Raw genomic sequence first — 17,837 nt, 5'->3', positions numbered from 1 at the left:
CCAAAGCTCCAGATCGAGGGCCTGTGCTCCAGCTAAAAAGCCTGTGCTCCAGCTAAAAAGCCTGTGCTCCAGCTCCAAAAGCCTGCGCTCCAGCTCCAAAAGCCTGCGCTCCAGCTCCAAAGCCTGCGCTCCAGCTCCAAAATGACGGAAGCCAAAGCCCTGCAACACCTCAAGTCCAACAGAACAATTGCCAAGAGGACATTTTCTCGACTAGCTAACAAGATTATGAGGGCATGCAAAAATATGTCAATTGATGAATTGAAAGATGCCTTTGGGAAAATTTCAGCAGAGGCAGACAAAGTAATTGATGCAAATGACGATCTTGAATTAGCACTGGCTGAAACCTGGGACAAAGATGGCGGGACAATGAGAGAGGAACAACGCGAGGACATTAAAAATACAGCAGAGGAGTGTGAAGAAAAGCTGGAGGAAGTGCAAAATGTTATTCGGAATGTAATTTGGACTAATTTCGGGCATCCTGAGCTGTCACTGAACCTTGAATTGGCTGAGGGTGAATGCAATGCGACTTCTGCTGCAGCTCCTGATATAAGCTTGGAAGCTTACAACTTCAAGTAGAAATGAGAGTTAAAGCAGCCAAAGAGGCCTACAATCAGTTGAATCAGTGGGCACCGGAGCAGGAGAAGCCAGACCTTCAGCACCGAATAAAGGAATTAGAAATTGGCTCAGCTAAACTAGCCGCACGAAAGGCTGGTTTAATTCAATCTAAAGCTGAACAAGAAGTGATCTGAACAAGAAGTGATCCATCAAGTACCAGCAATAAAGTTGAAACCAACTGCCCTTCCAAGGTTTGATGGCTGTAAAAGACACTTTCACAGTTGGAAAAAGGACTGGGAAGCACTCCAAGCACAGGGAGAGCCTACTGGTTCAAAGGAGGTTCGCAAATTTCAGCTACTAGATAGCTTAGAAGAAAAAATTGCAAAGGATCTTCGTTTGTCAACCTGCGGATCTTCAGAAGAGATTTTCAGAACACTGGAGAACCGATTTGGAAATAAAACTGCTATAGCTTTGGAAATTGTTGAAGAACTCCAAGCATTGCCTTCAATTAAAGGTCATCAACAATTGAGCTGGGTGATATAGGTGCACTTAAAAATCCATTGATGACCAAGTCCCTCGAAACCAAGCTACCTGAGATGTTAAAGAAGGAGTGGCTCATGTTTGTGGCCGAGAAGAGAGGCGCGGAACCCTCAAAGGACCGCTTTGACATGCTGCTTTCATTTTTGAAGAGTAAGGAGGGAATCTATGAAGAGTTGGAACAGTTGAGAGATGAAGAACCTCAAAGGAAAGATGTAAAAGTACAGCTAAAGCATGCCAGAACTAAAGCCACCAAAACCACAAGCCCACAAGGAGCTTGTATTGTTTGTGGAGAGAGTGGGCATAAGCGGAGATTGTACAGATGCAAGAAATTCAGAGTTTTCAGCTTGGAAGAAAAGAAAGAAGCAGTTCAAAAAACTGGAAGTTGCAAAGACTGTCTTGAAGTTCACGAAGAAGGCTAATGCAAAGCAACTTTTCTCTGTAAGAATGAGTGCTGCAGAGGACGGATGAAACATCATTATCTCTTGTGTCCAAGTCCTGTAAATAAAGGCCCGTTCAAGGGGAAACCAAAGCCAAGCCTTTCGTCTCAAGTTGATAAAAAGTGTACGGAAGACCAGGAAGAGTTCTTAACAAGACTAACCCCAGAACTGGCACAGCAATGCCGAAATGTGTTTTGCAACACGGCAGCAAAGACACTCAACTCAGCTGTAAGCAGGCAGTTGCTGGAAGGAGCTCGCTTACAGGAGTTTCCTGTCATCATGATGATCCTTGAGGTCACTGCAAATGCGGGACAGCGGCTAGGAACGCTAATAGATCTGGCGTCAGATACCAACTATATAACCCATGAGGCAGCTGATGAGCTAAACTTGCAAAGCGAGGTTGTCACACTATTCGTCCATGGAGTCGGTGGCATGCAGGTGTCTGTAGAGACAAAGCGTTACCTCTTGAAGATTCGGGTTGGCACCCCAAAAGGTACGTTGAGATCTCATCAGCTGATCTGTTATGGTCTGGACAGTATTGCTGAGATTCACCACCATGTCTCGCCCAGTAAACTGCAGAAAATCTTCCCAGATATCCCCCTTAAGGAACTGAGAAGACCCACCAAAATAAAGCTTCTCATCAGTCACAAGGAGGGCAGGCTTGTGCCTCAAAAGATCCGCTCAGTTGGAGATCTTGTGCTATGGGATGGTCCCCTGGGGAAAACTGTGGCAGGCTCTCATCCAGATCTCTCTGAAAGAGTTGATGTAACCACTCACCTGTCAAAAACTCATTTTGCCCGCTCTATGCGATCAGCTGCTAGAAAATACAAAGAAGTCATTCACAAAAGTTTGGATGCCGAAGCCACGCTGGCAACCACCACAAGTACCAGCTGTGATTTCCTGAAGTGGTGGAAATGGGATAGCATTGGCGCCGCGTGTGATCCAAAATGTGGAGGCTGTTGGTGTGGGAAGTGTCAACCGGGGGGCAAAGAAATGAGTCTTTCTGAAGAGAGAGAGCTTGAACAAATCAAAAGTGGTCTCATATACGTCACTGGAGATCATCACTGCAACGAACCTTACTGGCATGCAAAATATCCATGGACATCTGACCCTGCGGTTTTGCCAAACAATAAGCAGGCAGTGGAAGCGACCTTCTTGAGGACAGAGCGGCAACTTGCTAAAGAACCGAAGTGGAAAGAAGCCTATAAGAACCAAGTTCATGAAATGGTCAATAGGAAAGCTGCTGTTGAATTGTCAGAAGAAATTTTGAGTAGTTGGAATGGACCTGTATGGTACATCAGCCATCTAGTCGCTCCTAATCCCCATTCAGTCACAACCCCTGTGCGTCTCGTCTGGAACAGCAGCCAGGTGTTTAAAGGCCAGAGTTTAAACAACATCCTTCTTAAAGGTCCTGACGTCCTGAATAACATTCGAGCTGTCCTCATACGGTTCCGGGAAGGAGTCTATGCTGCGCTCGGGGACATAAAGAAAATGTATAACTCTGTATGGCTTGAAGACAAAGAAATGCACCTGCATCGCTTTTTGTGGAGAGACACAGAGGAAGATGAAATCAGCCAATACGCCATCACAAGAGTAAATATTGGTGATAAACCTGCCGGCTGTATCGCTCAAGTCGCTATGAGGGAGACAGCGAGTCTACCAGAGTTTTCTCATCTCAAGGCTGAACGTAGAGTGCTTGAAGAGGACACATACGTTGATGACATACTCACCTCGCATAACGACTGGGCTCAGCTTCAACAAATAATGACTAATGTGGAGAAGATTCTGAGAGCAGGTGGGTTCAAACTCAAACCTTGGATCTGCTCAGGTCAAAGTGGGAGGGAGCATCCCGAAGACTATAGGAAAGAAGTGGATTCCACAGTCCTTGTACTCCCAAACCAACTGTCAGAGGAGGACAATAAGGCACTCAGCATGGGATATACCCCAGTCCCTGATGAATTCCACCTCATGGTGTCTGTAAACTTTTCGAAAAGACGGAAAAAGATGAGGTTGGGAAAAGATCTATCAAAAGAGGAAGTGAGGCAACAGGCACCAAACCCACTCACTCGAAGAGAACTTTTAAATCAAGTCTCCGGACTCGATGATCCTCTGGGCTTTGTTACACCTGTTAAGCAAAAAGGTGCAATCCTCGTCAGGAGAGCATTTCAGGAAGTAAAAGGCAAATGCAGTCGAGTGGAGAGTACGTGGGACACTGCATTGTCTGACAATCTGAGGGAAGATGCCATATGCCTGCTAGAAGACAATGCTAAGGTCAACAAATTAAGGTTTCCCAGAGCACTGACACCACCAAACGCAACAAATCCACCTTATGGCATCACGTTCTCTGATAGTAGTGAGCACTCCTATGGAGCAGTGCTGTACCTGAGGTGGAGTTGTCAGCAGGATACAGTCATTCGGATGGTTGAGTCAAAAGCTAAATTAACACCATTGGACCATAAGGGGGATGCTGTGATGGCTGAAGTCTGTGGTGCAGTCTATGCTGCAAGGCTCAAAAAGTATTTTGAGAAGAATTGCACAATTCAAGTGCAGAAGTGGTTCCATCTGATAGATAGCCAAACCGTACTAGGTGCTGTTCAGCGAGAGAGCTATGGATACCAGACATTTTTTGCCAAAAGAATTGGAGAAATCCAAAGCAGTACAAATATTCAGGACTGGTTGTGGATCCCTGGATCAGTAAACATTGCTGATATAATCTCAAGAGGAGCCAGGCCAGATGAATTAAGTCAAGGCTCTGAGTGGCAAAGTGGCCCCAAGTTTCTTTATCTGCCAGAAAGCAGTTGGCCAGTCAAGTCTGCGAGAGAACTTGCTGATACCGCACGAGAAAACATCATGAAGCTTCAAAAGAAAGTATTTGTAGCGGTAACAACTAGAGCCAGTGCAAAATCCCAGTCCACTGAGGACCAAGAGATGCACAGACCTCCTGCTGGTACTGTTATCAATCAGCTGGTTTATATCAAGCGTTTCAGTAACCTGCAGAAGTTGCTTCGAACCATCGCCATCATTTGGAGAGCTGCTAAAAGGTTCTTTAAAGCCATTCAAGTCAAAGATGTTGAAAGACCAAAGTGGGATGCATTCAAGTCCTCTGGGGTTCCCACACTACACAAACGAGAAGACGCATTTCGAGATCTCTGTGCAGAAGCTCAAAGAGGCTTTGTCTTTCCAAATACTGCAATTGAGAGACTTGTTGTGTACAAGGATGAAGCAAGCGGACTGTTGTTGTGTGGAGGCAGAATTCAGCACTTCAAGAACAGTGAAATTGGGGTACCACTAATCCCTCCCAACTGCTGGCTTGGAGTTTTGTTGGCAAGAAAAAAGTCATGATGAAGGTCATGAAGGTGTTGCTGGAACATTGCTAAGGATGAGGAAGAAAGCTTGGGTTATACAGGGGAGAAGACTCACACAAAAGACTGTTAACCAGTGTATTACTTGTCGCAAGGTAAAAGCAAAGGTGTGTCAACAAGTAATGGGTGACTTGCCAGTCGAAAGAACGAAGCCTTCTGCGCCCTTCCAGTTCATTGCGGTGGATATGTTCGGTCCTTACTTGGTGAAAGATGATGTGAAGAGAAGAGTGACCATGAAAGTCTGGGGAGTTGTATTCAGCTGTATGGCAAGCAGAGCATTGCATGTTGAACTTGTTAACAGTATGTCTACAGAGAGCTTTCTTATGGCTTATCAACGGTTCACCGCTCTGAGAGGACACCCCCAGAAGGTTTGGTCAGATCCTGGGACCAACTTTATTGGGGCAAAACCCATACTTGAAGATTTATACAAGTTCCTGCAGGCCCAAAACAAAACTGAACTGGAGGAATATGCCATCAGGAATGGGACAAACTGGACTTGGAAAGTGCTTCCTGCTGATTCCCCAAATCGAAATGGAGCTGCTGAGGCTGCAGTTCGAATCGTAAAGAGAGCTCTTCAAAGTCTAAATAAATCACTCAATCTAACCTTCAGCGAATTTCTGACTGTACTACAACTTGCTGCTAATTTAGCAAACGAGCGACCAATCGACGCTAGGGTTCAAAGTCAAGAGGATTGCATCCACTATGTGTCACCTAATACACTGCTTATGGGGCGAGCGTATCACAGTGGAGATGTCAAGACCTTCAGTTTTGAAAATTATTCTTTCAAGCGTCTACAGGAAATCGAGATGCAAGTTAAACAACTTCTGGAGAGCATGGTCTCAACTTGCTGGACCGAATCTGTTCATCAGAAGCAAGTGGCACACGCTACAGCGGAATGTTGCTGTTGGAGATGTCGTGTGGTTGTGTGATCAAAACACTCTGCGAGGTCAGTTTCGTCTTGGAAGAGTCGTGGCTGCAGTCCCAGATCACAAGGGCATCGTGAGGGACGTTGATGTTATCGTCGTTCCAGGACACAGCGTGCCACATTCAACACAAAAGTCTGCTATCCCAAGCATTCAGTCTCTAAGGGAGAGCAAAACATTTAATGGTGTGGTGCTTCATCGGGATGTTCGCCGCCTTGTGGTCCTTCTTCCAGCCGAAGAACAGACTCTCTGACATGAACTTTGACTTATGCGACCTTTATGGCGCATGCGCATAAAGCTCGAGTGGGAGGTGTTGCGCAAAGCATCTGACTGGTCACGTGATATGGATTGAACAGCTGAGCGGGCCGCGTCATTTATTTAATGGCGACGCATGCACTTCATTCAGGAAAAAGCACCGGCGAGACACAAGCCTTGTCAGTCCATGCATAAAGCTTGTTTCGTACCTGTGTGCAATTGAGTGGTCCATATTAATTTGTTGAAGAGGCAGCCGGTAAGAAGAGACTTTATCTGGCCGCTAAAATTGCGCGATCATTTGTTTCCTTGTTTGTTTGGTGTGTTGTGGGACCGGAGTGTGCGCTTCGCAAATGTTTGTGTGTACTTCAGGTACCAGTGGGAATTTTCAGCATTAAGGATTAGATGTTTATTTCGTCGGTGTGCTTTGTAACTTTTGTAAATTTACACTGGGAAGTTCTTTATGAATGTGAATTTTTGCTAAATAATGAGATTTTAAAGTAATTCTTGAATAAATTTGGAATTAATACATTAACTTAAATAAGAATGTTATTAAAGTAAATGAGTAATGTTGCTAATTAACTGAGGCACTATAAACTACATAAATGTTTGTTCTTAATGTGTATGTTGAATTTGTAAATATTTATTACTGTTATTGTGTGTGTTTAAGGTTTTTACCTATTGATTGCTGCCAGATCAAATGGAAATTAATTAAAGTTTGGAAATTGATCTCAAGTGGCAGTCTGAGTAAATCGATCTTCAACGTTGGACACTCAGCCCTCTTCAAGTGTGGGAAAATTACACAAAAAAGTAGAAACACTTGACAAAGGAAGTCCTATAATGATTTGATCCACTTGGAAATTTCTTCTTTTGTTTGTTGTCAAAAGACACAACAGGCTTAGTTTTTTAATCTCTTGAACCATTGTGAATGTCTTTAATCAAGCACTGAATTCTGTAGACAGCATGAAGACAGACTTGGAACTCAACTGTGGCATTTCACAGCTGTCATAAGAAACAGTCTTTGGCCAGTATGGGGATTGAACCCACGACCTTGGCGTTATTAGCACCACGCTCTAAACCAGCTGAGCTAACTGGCCTCTGAAAGACTTACTGCTTGTTGGTACAACGGTTTTGTTAGACATGATCAGGAACTTTTTTTTTTAGAACAGGAGCGGTGTTAGAAAAAAGTCGAATCTTCTGACGTCTTCAATTTAAGAAGGGAAAGTCCTGTCTCTGCCCAGGTTCGAGCTGGGGTCCTTTCGTGCGGGAGCCGAAAATGGTTAAGCTTAACTCTCTTAACTTTTCTCATTCATTCTCTATGGTAGTTCTTAACACTACGGATGTAATATACTTTTTCACCACTAGCGAGATTTTGGGGGCGCTGTTTCCACATCGTCTTAGTAGTAAGGTTTTCACAGGAAGAGCCTTTAGGAAGACAAAACAACAATAATCCTGCGGCCAGATTTGATCCGATCGCTGTTAAAACACAAGAGCACAACAAGTTAAAGTCAAGTTAAAGTCTGATGTAAGTAAAAAGTTAAAAAAAAAACTGTTCCTAGTTTGAAGACATTTCTCTTCCCGTTATTTTTTGTTGAGCATGAAAGGTCTGAAACTCCAGCGGTGAGGATACGGCTACTCGTAAGAGATGAAAAACCTCTTCAAACTTAGTCATGATAGTTTGTGTGTGTTTTCAAAAGCTTTTGAATTTTACCAAAGGTAGATAACTTTAATAATATCTATATGTGCATTTACACACACACACACACACACATATATATATATATATATATATATATATATATATATATATATATATATATATATATATATATATATATATATATATATATATATATATATATTTGTATGTTGTTGTTTTTTTTTAACTATTTTTGAGTTACAGTAGACCTGGGCTACTTCACCCACTAACGACAATAAATGTATCTTTGGTTATAGATCTCCAGAATGAAGAGGAAATTAATTTTTCCTGGAAAAATCTGCGTGAGCTTCAGACGAGGCCCAACTGGGTTTCTCAGGCAGGACCCTTCAGATGAAGCCAAGAGGATCAAAAAAAATCCTGAGCTCCAGGACAAGTCTGCTCCCCAGAGAGAGGAAAAAGTGAAGGAAAACGCCCTGTCAAAAGTCTTCATTAGGGGTGGAGATACATCTGACAGGCAGGAGGTGTTGGGGGAGTATGTTCTTCAATTTGGCAAATACAAGGGGAAGTCCTTTCGGTGGCTGCTAGAAAATGATATTGGCTACACCATTTATTTAATTAACAAGGTTGAGGAAGAGGAGAGAGCTGGACTCTTTAATGCCGAGGGACCAAAGAAGGAGAGTCTCTTTTCATTTCTGGATTATACCCGACACTTTCACGAAATCAGAGATCTGAGAAACTGTTTAGCTGAAAGATCAGTGGAGCCACCTTCAAGTAGTGAGGACAACCAGCTGGTTGGATTTGGTGTGCATTCTAAGAAGACCTGGAAGGATGTCTGGGAGAAAAGAGAAGATGGATATGCATCATTTATCCTCAGGAAACAGTGTGTTTCAGGCAGCAAAATGTTCCTGCTCCAGCAGTACCTGAAGAAGAAAGAGGCTCAGACTCAGAGCTCTTCAGAACCTGCTCTTACTAAACCTTCTTCTAGTCCTCCAGGTCTGTGGCAGACTAGACGTTAATGCTGATGTTAGGAAAGATGGTAGAAATGATGTTTCCCATCTTTTCAGTATCTTCGTTAGAGATGGAAGATGATGAAGAGTTGGAGAGAATGATGCTTTCTGTCTCTCCATCCAAACTCCTCCCTTTACAAGGTAAAACTAAATCACACACAAGTACACACTGAGTGTTAATTACTACTTCTAATTCAAACCTGTTTTCTTATTTTTTTTACTAAAGAGCAGAGACATTTAGTGAAGAAGATGACAGGCCCAACATGTTTAGAAACAATCCCAACCCAACCAAGTGAGCAGCACCAACGTGCACACATCATGCATCACGTGTTATGTTTCTGTATGTGGAGTAGTAGTACTGGTAGTTGAAAAACTGATATTAGACTACATGTTAGTCTTAGATCAGTCCTTTCTTTACACTCAGCACTTTTAAATGTGTCTGTTCAAAAAGAAGAATATTCATTGGTTTATTTTCTTTCAGGTTCACTGAGTAAAGGTCTAGATGCTGCTGCTGCCACTGCCACCGCCGCCGCTGGTACCTGATGGTTCTGTCGTAAACCAGGATCACCTTTTCCTTTCCTCTGTTTGCTGGTTGGCCACGTTCAGGCCTGTTCTAATGCAGGTGTTTTGTTTGACTGCTTTTATGATGCTGAAGGTATTCATTGTTCGTCGTCGAGGGTAAGTACAGACTTATGTTATTTGCATGGGTTTGGTTATAGGTTTGGTATGAAAATGATTGAAGGAAACCAGTCTTAAAAAGCAGAATTACAACAAAAGTACATGTCTTAACACGTCAGAGTAAAGTGGTTACACATGGATTATTACATCATAATGGAACCTTTCCTGGTCAATCAAAAGATAAAAAGATGAAACTAATAGTTAATTTATTGATTTTCATACCACACCTGTTCTATTGAGCATGTTTTCTTGCATGGTTTTGAGTGTTTTGCACAGTTACTACCAAAGAACTGTCAATGATTTGGCCATTACTGATGGATATTTCTGTTGATCTGAATCCAGACCAGCCTGAGAGGTCCAGCTGTCCTGCTGCCACACATGCAGGTGAGTGTTGAGGATCATTTGTCAGCTTTACTCTGCTGCAGCTTCCTGTCTGTTTCTGACTGTCTTTTTCACCAGTTACTTCAGCTCCAGTGAAGACTCCTCTGCCAGTACCACCAGAGTTGCTCGCTTTGGAACTGCCTCAACGTGTCCAGGATAAAACCTACAGTCAGTGCATTAACTTTGACAAAAATGCAAAGTACTGTATTCATTTGGACTTTGAGATAATATTTTATTCAACAACAACTCAAGGTATTTTTTTATTTTTGCAGCAGTCGTTGGAAGACCCTCAGCTCAGTCTGCAGCTCCTTCTCCTGCTCACTTTCAGCCAACGCCTGCTGCTTCACCACTTCCATCTTATGACCAGGATGTTAGCAGCTGGAACTGCTCTCCCCAGCAGAGGATCTGGATGAAAACAGAGATGGAAGCCTTAGGACTGTGGCCTGGGTCTCCACCTGTAAGACATGCCATGAATATGATCTCCTTGTGGCGTAACCCACCTCAGCCGGAACTCATTGACTCAATTTATGAGCTACCATCCCCAAAGTACTTTCACCTCCATCCTTTTTTTATCTGGAAACCAGACCATGCAATAATGGAAAGAGTGCGTAACAACTACCCCCTCCCGTGTCTGCATGGCTGCCCAAAACCCCTCGTGGTCTCCTCTGGAACAGGTCGGCCCCGTGTCATAATTGGCACAAGTGGTCAGTACTACATACTTGCTTCTCGGCTGACCTGTAAAGTCTGCAAGAAGCACTGGTTTGCAGACAAACCTTCATGGATGGACATGCTGCCTCGTCGTTTTCAGGAGATTTTTCCAGCCTTCCTGACCCACAAAAAGGCAGTATGCAAGACTGTGATGGATGAGCTGCGGCGTACAGCAAAGTCTCCAGGTGATATGGCCAATCAGCTAAATGAAGCTCTTCACCTAAGATACGAGCGTGCACACGTGGCTTATCTGGGGACAGTGAAGAATGTTCTGGATGGAGAGAGCGGACTATATGGCCAGCAGACAATCACGGGGGCAATGAGGAAAACATCCACACCAGATCCTTTTGGTGGGTATACAGACATAGATGGCTGGTGTGGGGTAACAGTGACTTCACACTACCTGGTGGACTGCCTCATTCAGGAGTACCATAGGGAGGAGGGCACGCTCAATCTGCTCCTTCAAGGCACTTTTGGTGAGGTCTTGAGGGCTGACCACACCCGAAAGGTGGCACGGAAGGTTGTCCTGGCATCAGGCACAATGTCATCTTATGCAGTTATGAATGAAAACTGGATGATTTTGTCCTGGGTGATGCTGCAGTCAGAAAGCGACAAGTCTCTGGAGCCAATGTACGACGGGCTGTCCCGGCGTTACATTTCTGCAGCGCTGCCAAAAGCAAAGTACCAGTGGGTTGACAGGTGAGACAAAACTTTGTTCATTTTACTTCTAATTTAATGGTTTCAACAGTAAAAACGTGAAAAACATAAGTAAATATTGTTTTAAAAACAATCCCTTTATTTGCACAATAAACAATTAAAAGGTGCTTTACCTGTGTGCATGGACAGGGATTGCTGCTCTCCATTCAGGATCCCAAACTCCCAGCCTCAGGAGCATCTTCTCTGGGATTCCTGGAAGACCACAGAGGCTATAGTGGGTGAAGCAACATCTGGAGACTTCACCAATAGATGTGCATCCCGTACCAAATACAACAGAGAAATAAGCATCAAGCTGGACTTGTTTCACTGCATGCGGCGGTTCACCAGGGAGTGCATCTCAGAGCATCATCCACTTCACAGCTCCTTCTGCAAGTTCCTTTCGGCAGCTTTTTGTGTGGTGGACCAAACCGATCTTCAGAGGCTGAAGGAGGCCTACACCTTCTGTGGGATCCAGCCAGCTAACCCCACAAAGCAGCACATCAGGGAGCACTGCCGCACCAAGATCCCAGAACCCAGAGAGCTGCTGGTGCGGGTGGAGAGTGTTCTGAAGAGGTTCTTTTTGGAATCGGATCCAGATGGCATACCACTGTTTAAGGCAACAATGCTGAAAGTGTGGAGGATTCAGCGCGTTCACATCCTCAGGGGCTGTCTGAGCGACCCGGAGGTGGGAGACGGGATCCTCTACAGACACGGTGGCACGTTACAGCTGAACCACATCAAGGGGGAAGCGGCAGCGGTACCGATCTGGATCCCGGTGCGAGGAACATCCCAGCAGGAGGGATTTCATTTCCACCAGTCCAAATGGGTGACAGGAAATCAGGTCTCGACAGAACTTTTCCAGGCCCAAGGCATGACTGGAGTAGCTCGGTGGAACTTCCAGCGCCTTGTGAGCCTGAAGCAACCTGGTCTGAAGCTTCCTTCAGTTTTTAATCCAGCTCTGATTGTACAGCTGAACAAACTGTCAAAGGAAGTGACAGGACAAGCTAAGTACCCTGCCTTAGTCTTGTCACAGGCCGACACTGGGGAAAGGTTTGGACTGCAGTATGTGGAGCCTGGCTGCCGTCCGGTTCCTCTTCACTGGGACAAACACAAGTCTCAGAGAGACCCGGTTGTTGAGGAAGAAGAGCGTTTGTCTCCAGAACCACCTCCTTCCAATGAAACAGTCATCGACCTGCCTGAAGAACATGGAGAAGAACACTCTGCTCATGTAAGTTTGTTGTAACAAACATCCTCACTCTATTACAATAAAACTGCAGCTACATAACAAGTTTAAACTAACTGAATGGTCCAATGTTTCAGGATAATGTCTTAGGTGTGGTTGCTGATGACTCACTAGCAATGACCCAAGCCCCTGAAGTGAAAGGTAATTTAGTTCAAATTTTCAGCCTTTTTTAATTTATTTGTGCATTGCATTCAAGGAAAGAGAAGTGAGAAGGGTTAACTTTTCTCTTTTTTCCTCTCCATCAGATGTCTCAACGACACCACCACCACTGCCTTTTGCTGCCTCTCCACGCGCAGCTCGCACTGGTCCTATCAAAGCAGGGGGTCTGCTTTTTGTCCTGGACCATTCTCGTTGGACAAATCCAATGAGAGATGCCATTGATGTCCTTCTGGCAAAGCACCATGGACAAAAGGACTTTCTGAGCAAGGTAGACGCAGAGTATGCCGCCCTTGTTCAAACTGCCTCCAGGAATCCCAACAGCCTCCTCCACCCCACCACTAAACAGCACATCTCCCGCTACGTGAAGCACATGGCGAAGATGATTAACAGAAGTTCGTCTATGAACACTAGTCCCGAAAAACTTTTGGAAACCCAGCAGCTGTGGCATAAACTCACTGAAGGCAGTGAAACTGTCACTGTGCCAGTTGTGACTCTCCCTCCTGCTCCAGTGAACCCCCCCAGCTCTAAACCAGATGAAGCTCCTTTAACGAAGACTGACGTTGAAAAAATGGTGAAGGAGATTGTAGGTCTGCAGCAACAACAGCAGAAACCTGAAAAAAAAATGACAAGGAACTGTCTTGCTTGTGGGCAGCCAAAGTCTCGTTACCTTGGTGATGGATCTTCTGTTCATTTCTTTTATCAGTCTGGGGATGTGAGATACTTCTACTGCTCCAAAAAAGTACTCCAGATCTATGCAGCAGAAGGCCTTACAAACCCCAGGATGCCATTTGCAGACTTTGCTGCCACGCCATTTTTTGAGAGAGAGTTAAAGGCTGCAAAGCAGAGGTCTGCACAATGCAGAAAGGTTTTGGAGGACCGACAGAAAAGAAAGGCAAGGGAGCAGCATCCCAGTGGGCGTCTGTGCAGGTTCTGCCACAAACCACTGAAACAAGGTCCAGAGAGTCCACACATACACACCGGGTTCCCTGGTGTTGTGGGGAAGTATGTTTACTGTCCTGCCAGAGTCTTGTCCCTCCACCGGGCAAATGGGATGACTCAAGAAATGACCTGGGAGGAGTTCTCTCAGTCTCCTTTTTATGAGGCTGAAAAGATGAGGTGGGCTGCTGGCCGGCAAGCAGAAGAGGGAAAGAGATAGCTTTTATGTCTGTTCTATTTGTTATCAAAAGATGTTGCTGTTTTGACCACTTTTGTCTCATTTTACCTCAGCTTGTCATATTGGATGAGAAATAAGTGTAAAACGTCAAAATCTCTGCTAAACCTGTCTATATGTTTGCCTGTATTAAGTTCTCTTCTGATAACACACTGATTATGATAGAACTCGTGGTGTTATCTATCAATGTGAAAATATTTGTAATTTAGTTTGTGAAATCTATTTTGTGAATACAATTTTCTTACATATTTATTATTAGTGTTTAGTTTTGATAGAAAAAGCAAACATATTTACTACTTCCTCAATTCATTTTACACCTTTAAAATACTTGTATTAAAGTTTTGCCTGTTTAAACCCTTCTGCCCTTCAATTGTAAATCCATGGTTGAACATTTTGGTACATTTTGTGTTAAATACTGTGTTTTATTTATTTTCATGTTGATTTCTTAATAAAACATAGTTGAAATTGAAATGAGCAACAGATCATGACTGTTATTTGGAACAAGGAGAGACAGAAGTAGAAAACAATAATTATGAAATGTCATATTCAGTTTAACAAAAACATTTATTATACCACAACTTCTGACTGACATCACTCTAACCGGGGTTCGAACTCGGGACCAAAGGATTTCATCAGCTTGGACAGCGCTACACAAGCCACAGTTTGATTGGCTGACTATGCTGCAGTAGCTGCAATTTGATTGGCTGTTCCGTGTTACAGGTATATACGGCTGGCCCCCGCGTGTAAGACGAACGTGATAACCACTACACTACAGAAACCTTAATGGCTACCAGATTTGCTCATGGAACTTTAGGGATAGTTTATAGAAAATCAGGGAGAAACATTGTGTGAAATTTGTGCTGATTTAACCTGTTTACCATTTTATCATGAGGTTCAAATGACTTTTCTTTTGAATGTGACCCATGTGTTCTAGCCTTTACATGATGATTTAGTTGCATAATCACGAGTATTATCATCTTAGAATAGATGGACAATACTATTCACGTACATTTGTTTTGCGTCATTGTTAGCTGACCGCTTGTCGTCACAGGATTTTTAGTAGTCACGTTTTGAGCAAAGGAATCTGGTAGCATTATGTAAATTGTCATGTCACTACAAGGTCTTTTATTGTTTTGCACTAAAGAGTAATGTTTCTGCCCAGTTTTGAGCTGGGGACCTTTCGCATGTTAGGCGAATGTGATAACCACTACACTACAGAAACCTACATTTAGTATACTTTAGTTTCACCTCAATGCAATTAATTTTCCCCAACTCCGTATTTGTTTAACATGTTCCAAGTTTTTTTGGAGCCCCTTTTAAAACTTGGGTCTTTCGTCCCTCTTAATCTGACACATTTCAGAAACTTTCAGTTCTCTTTTTGGTGTTATTTTCTACACAGTCGTAAAGTTTGTTTTCTTAGTTTTCCACAGTTCAATCATCTCAACATAATAACTTGTTAAAATTTCATCCAGGCAAACCCCTACTTTACCCAAGTGAGCTAAAGTCAGGACATAGCCAATTACTGGATAGAATTTCCTCTAATTTCATGGTTTAGTGCTCATTGGAAATGTAGTGACAATACCTCAAACCAACCTTCCACCCAAGCCTTTTGCAAACCCAATTTAATCCTTTTTGGGGTCACAGGGATGCTGGAGCCTATCCCAGCCACTGCTTGCTTTTCAGCCAACCTTGTTTCAGTAATCACTGCTCACCTGGATCAGGTCTGTACAATCAATCAGAAACTTGGCTCACTCAATGCAGCTAATCCGGCAGTACTGAAGCAGGGTTAGCTCCAAAACAAGCAGGGCCGTAGTTCATGAGGAACAGGGTTGGAGACGCCGCCGTCACAGACGACCGATCGCACTCACATTCACACCTAAGGGAGAAATTACAGACATAATCAAAACCAAAACATAGAAACACTGATAAAAGGAGGTCCCCACAAAACTGGCTAGTTGGCTTTTGTTCCTACCTTCCGATTCGCGCCCCCCCCCATCTGGTAGAAGTAGATCCCCGCCCTGCAGAGGTGCGTCCCGGTGTCTGACCAGCTCCTCTTCTTCTCCTGCAGATGGAGATGCGTCAGGCCTTCCAGGAAGCCGGCTGTGTCTTCTGTCTGATCTCGCCCTACAGCCCGTCCTCCAGCCTGATGGGGGTCACCACCGACTCTGCCACAGCATCCATGACCGGGACCCCACAGTGACCCCCCCCCCCATCATTCTCAGCCAGGTGGAAGTCGCAGTAGACCCAAACCCGGGTTTTATTCCAAAGGTTTTCAACTTTACCCATCAAGTTGCATGTTGAAGAGCAACTTTGACAGACTCAGGTATTCTGCAGTCAGACTGAAATTTGATTACATTGATACATCAAAAGCTTCACATCCCAGAGACTCAAACCGAAGGGTAACTCTAATACTCTCAGAATGTAATCTGGTTACAATATTGGATATTTGGTTTCTCCTCACGTAGGCTGAGATGGCAGAGGTATTCTAAATGACTAAAAAGGTAATAGGATTCTAGCAGTGGATTAAAAGATCCTCAAGATGCAAAGTAACTCTAAATCATGTAATTTGATAACAGTAACAGATCCAAGGTTCTTCCTCAGAGGTGGAGGGACCAACAGACTTTTCTAGGAAACAAAATGTAATCTGATTACAGAAACACATTAAATGTTCTCAGAGACTCCGACTGCAGAGAAATGTGTCCCATTATAGTAAAGATCAAAGGAATTTCAATGAAACTCAAATTTCAGCTGTTAAATGTAATCTGACCACAAACCTAATAAAGTATTTGTGTAATTATGGTTTTGATTCAATTCTTTGCCTGAGTCTATGACCTGTTGCACCAATTCTCCTCGTGGTCGTTAATCCCAGCCCTCGCTATTCTCTCTGGGGTTTACTGTTTATATAGTACGTCACCCATCTGGCAGAACCTCGGGATCCCAAACATGGGAGTCCAGGAGGAAGACGTTGGAGAACAGTTTGAATCCCATTCCACTTTGTTGTGATTGGATTAAAAAAATGTCCATTAATTGTATCCAAAACTTTTTTTGAAGTCAGTAAAAAAAAGGTTATAGATTAAAGGTTAAAGTTAAGTTTTTTTCTCCCAAATGCAGATAAAAATAGCACTACTGCAAACATGCTTGACTACTTTAGTCAAGACCACAGTCATATTTAATTTATTTTCTAAATGTAGTTTCTACAGCTAACCACTAGAGGCCGACAGAACCCTGTTCTCACCTTTCCCATGAAAAACAACCAAAACACGGTTTCAACATTTTCTATTGTTTGGTACAAGTTTAGTTCCTATGGAGTCCTAGGGCCTGTTTCAGAAAGGAGGTTAAGTGTAAACTCTGAGTGCGTTAACCCTGAAATCAGGGAAAACCTGGGTTTTCTGTTTCAGAATGGGACGTTTGTTAAACCAGAGGAAGCAGAGTAAGTCAAACCCATTTCTGAAAGAGAGGTAACTTATACTCGGAGTCGGTGTCCATGGTTACTTATGCTGTGAACCTAACCTGGTCGGGAGCAGGTTTTATTCTCCAAACTCAAGGTTTCTGCCGGTCCCCTCCCCTTTTTAAAGACGAAGCGGTATTTGTCGCTTTAACCTTCATTGCCCAAATTTCCGTCACACAGAGACGGTCTAAGTGACAAGAATGGCTTGTCCTTTTTTGGAGGACCCAATAGACGAGGAGGCTGCATTAATTCGTAGAGAATTACATTTACGTCGTACGAGGATTTTGAGACCTAGACTCGATTTTTTGTCATTTCCCCATACGTTTTTGTTTGAGCGTTACCGTTTTTCGTTGCAGTCAATTACATATATACAATGAAAACAACATTAGATATGTATTGCTATGTAGATGTTTCATATGTCAAATATTGTCAACAAACCCTACATCCATGACATGCTCAAATTTGACCTGATTGAATTATGTTTTTATACTTCATTTTTAGCTGCTGCCATGTTCTTTTAATTCCTGCAGGATTGCATCTACATGAAAATGAAATCAGGGACATTGAATTAGATTAATGTAACAATTACTTTTTGGAAACACAATTTTCTAGCACTG

General features: G+C 43.4%; 2 protein-coding genes and 2 non-coding genes across 6 annotated transcripts in view; 2 read left to right on the top strand and 2 right to left on the bottom strand.

Moving 5' to 3' along the window:
• Window positions 1–16,571, top strand: part of gkup (glucuronokinase with putative uridyl pyrophosphorylase) — a 344,724-nt gene extending 328,153 nt beyond the window's left edge. Inside the window, exons 23-26 of one of the 2 annotated variants that reach the window (XM_078929363.1) lie at window positions 8,026–8,722; window positions 8,794–8,877; window positions 8,963–9,028; window positions 9,218–9,430. In XM_078929363.1, coding sequence (XP_078785489.1) covers window positions 8,026–8,722; window positions 8,794–8,877; window positions 8,963–9,028; window positions 9,218–9,279 — 909 coding nt within the window. In that variant the 3' untranslated portion in view covers window positions 9,280–9,430. Of the gene's footprint in view, window positions 1–8,025; window positions 8,723–8,793; window positions 8,878–8,962; window positions 9,029–9,217; window positions 9,431–15,840 lie in introns of those variants that run through there. The other variant, XM_023961243.2, reaches the window with a different exon arrangement.
• On the bottom strand, window positions 7,092–7,166 carry trnai-aau (transfer RNA isoleucine (anticodon AAU)). The gene has a single exon. It is a non-coding gene; the product is annotated as a tRNA-Ile (tRNA).
• LOC111948402 (uncharacterized) lies at window positions 9,570–14,247 on the top strand. Of its 2 annotated transcripts, none has more exons than XM_078929362.1 (6): window positions 9,570–9,798; window positions 9,874–9,963; window positions 10,071–11,202; window positions 11,350–12,427; window positions 12,520–12,583; window positions 12,688–14,247. In XM_078929362.1, the coding sequence occupies exons 1-6, from the start codon at window positions 9,711–9,713 to the stop codon at window positions 13,755–13,757; spliced, it is 3,522 nt and encodes a 1,173-aa protein (XP_078785488.1). In that variant the 5' UTR covers window positions 9,570–9,710; the 3' UTR covers window positions 13,758–14,247. The 2 variants fall into 2 exon arrangements, with proteins under 2 accessions (XP_078785488.1, XP_023817009.2); XM_023961241.2 differs by having other exon boundaries at window positions 10,068–11,202.
• On the bottom strand, window positions 14,922–14,994 carry trnav-aac (transfer RNA valine (anticodon AAC)). The gene has a single exon. It is a non-coding gene; the product is annotated as a tRNA-Val (tRNA).
• Window positions 16,572–17,837: the final 1,266 nt, after the last annotated feature.

This window comes from Oryzias latipes, chromosome 13, assembly GCF_053564925.1.
Source record: "Oryzias latipes strain Hd-rR chromosome 13, Olatipes_Hd-rR_3.1".
Lineage (NCBI taxonomy): Eukaryota > Metazoa > Chordata > Actinopteri > Beloniformes > Adrianichthyidae > Oryzias > Oryzias latipes.
This window is presented reverse-complemented; position numbering and strand designations above follow the sequence as displayed.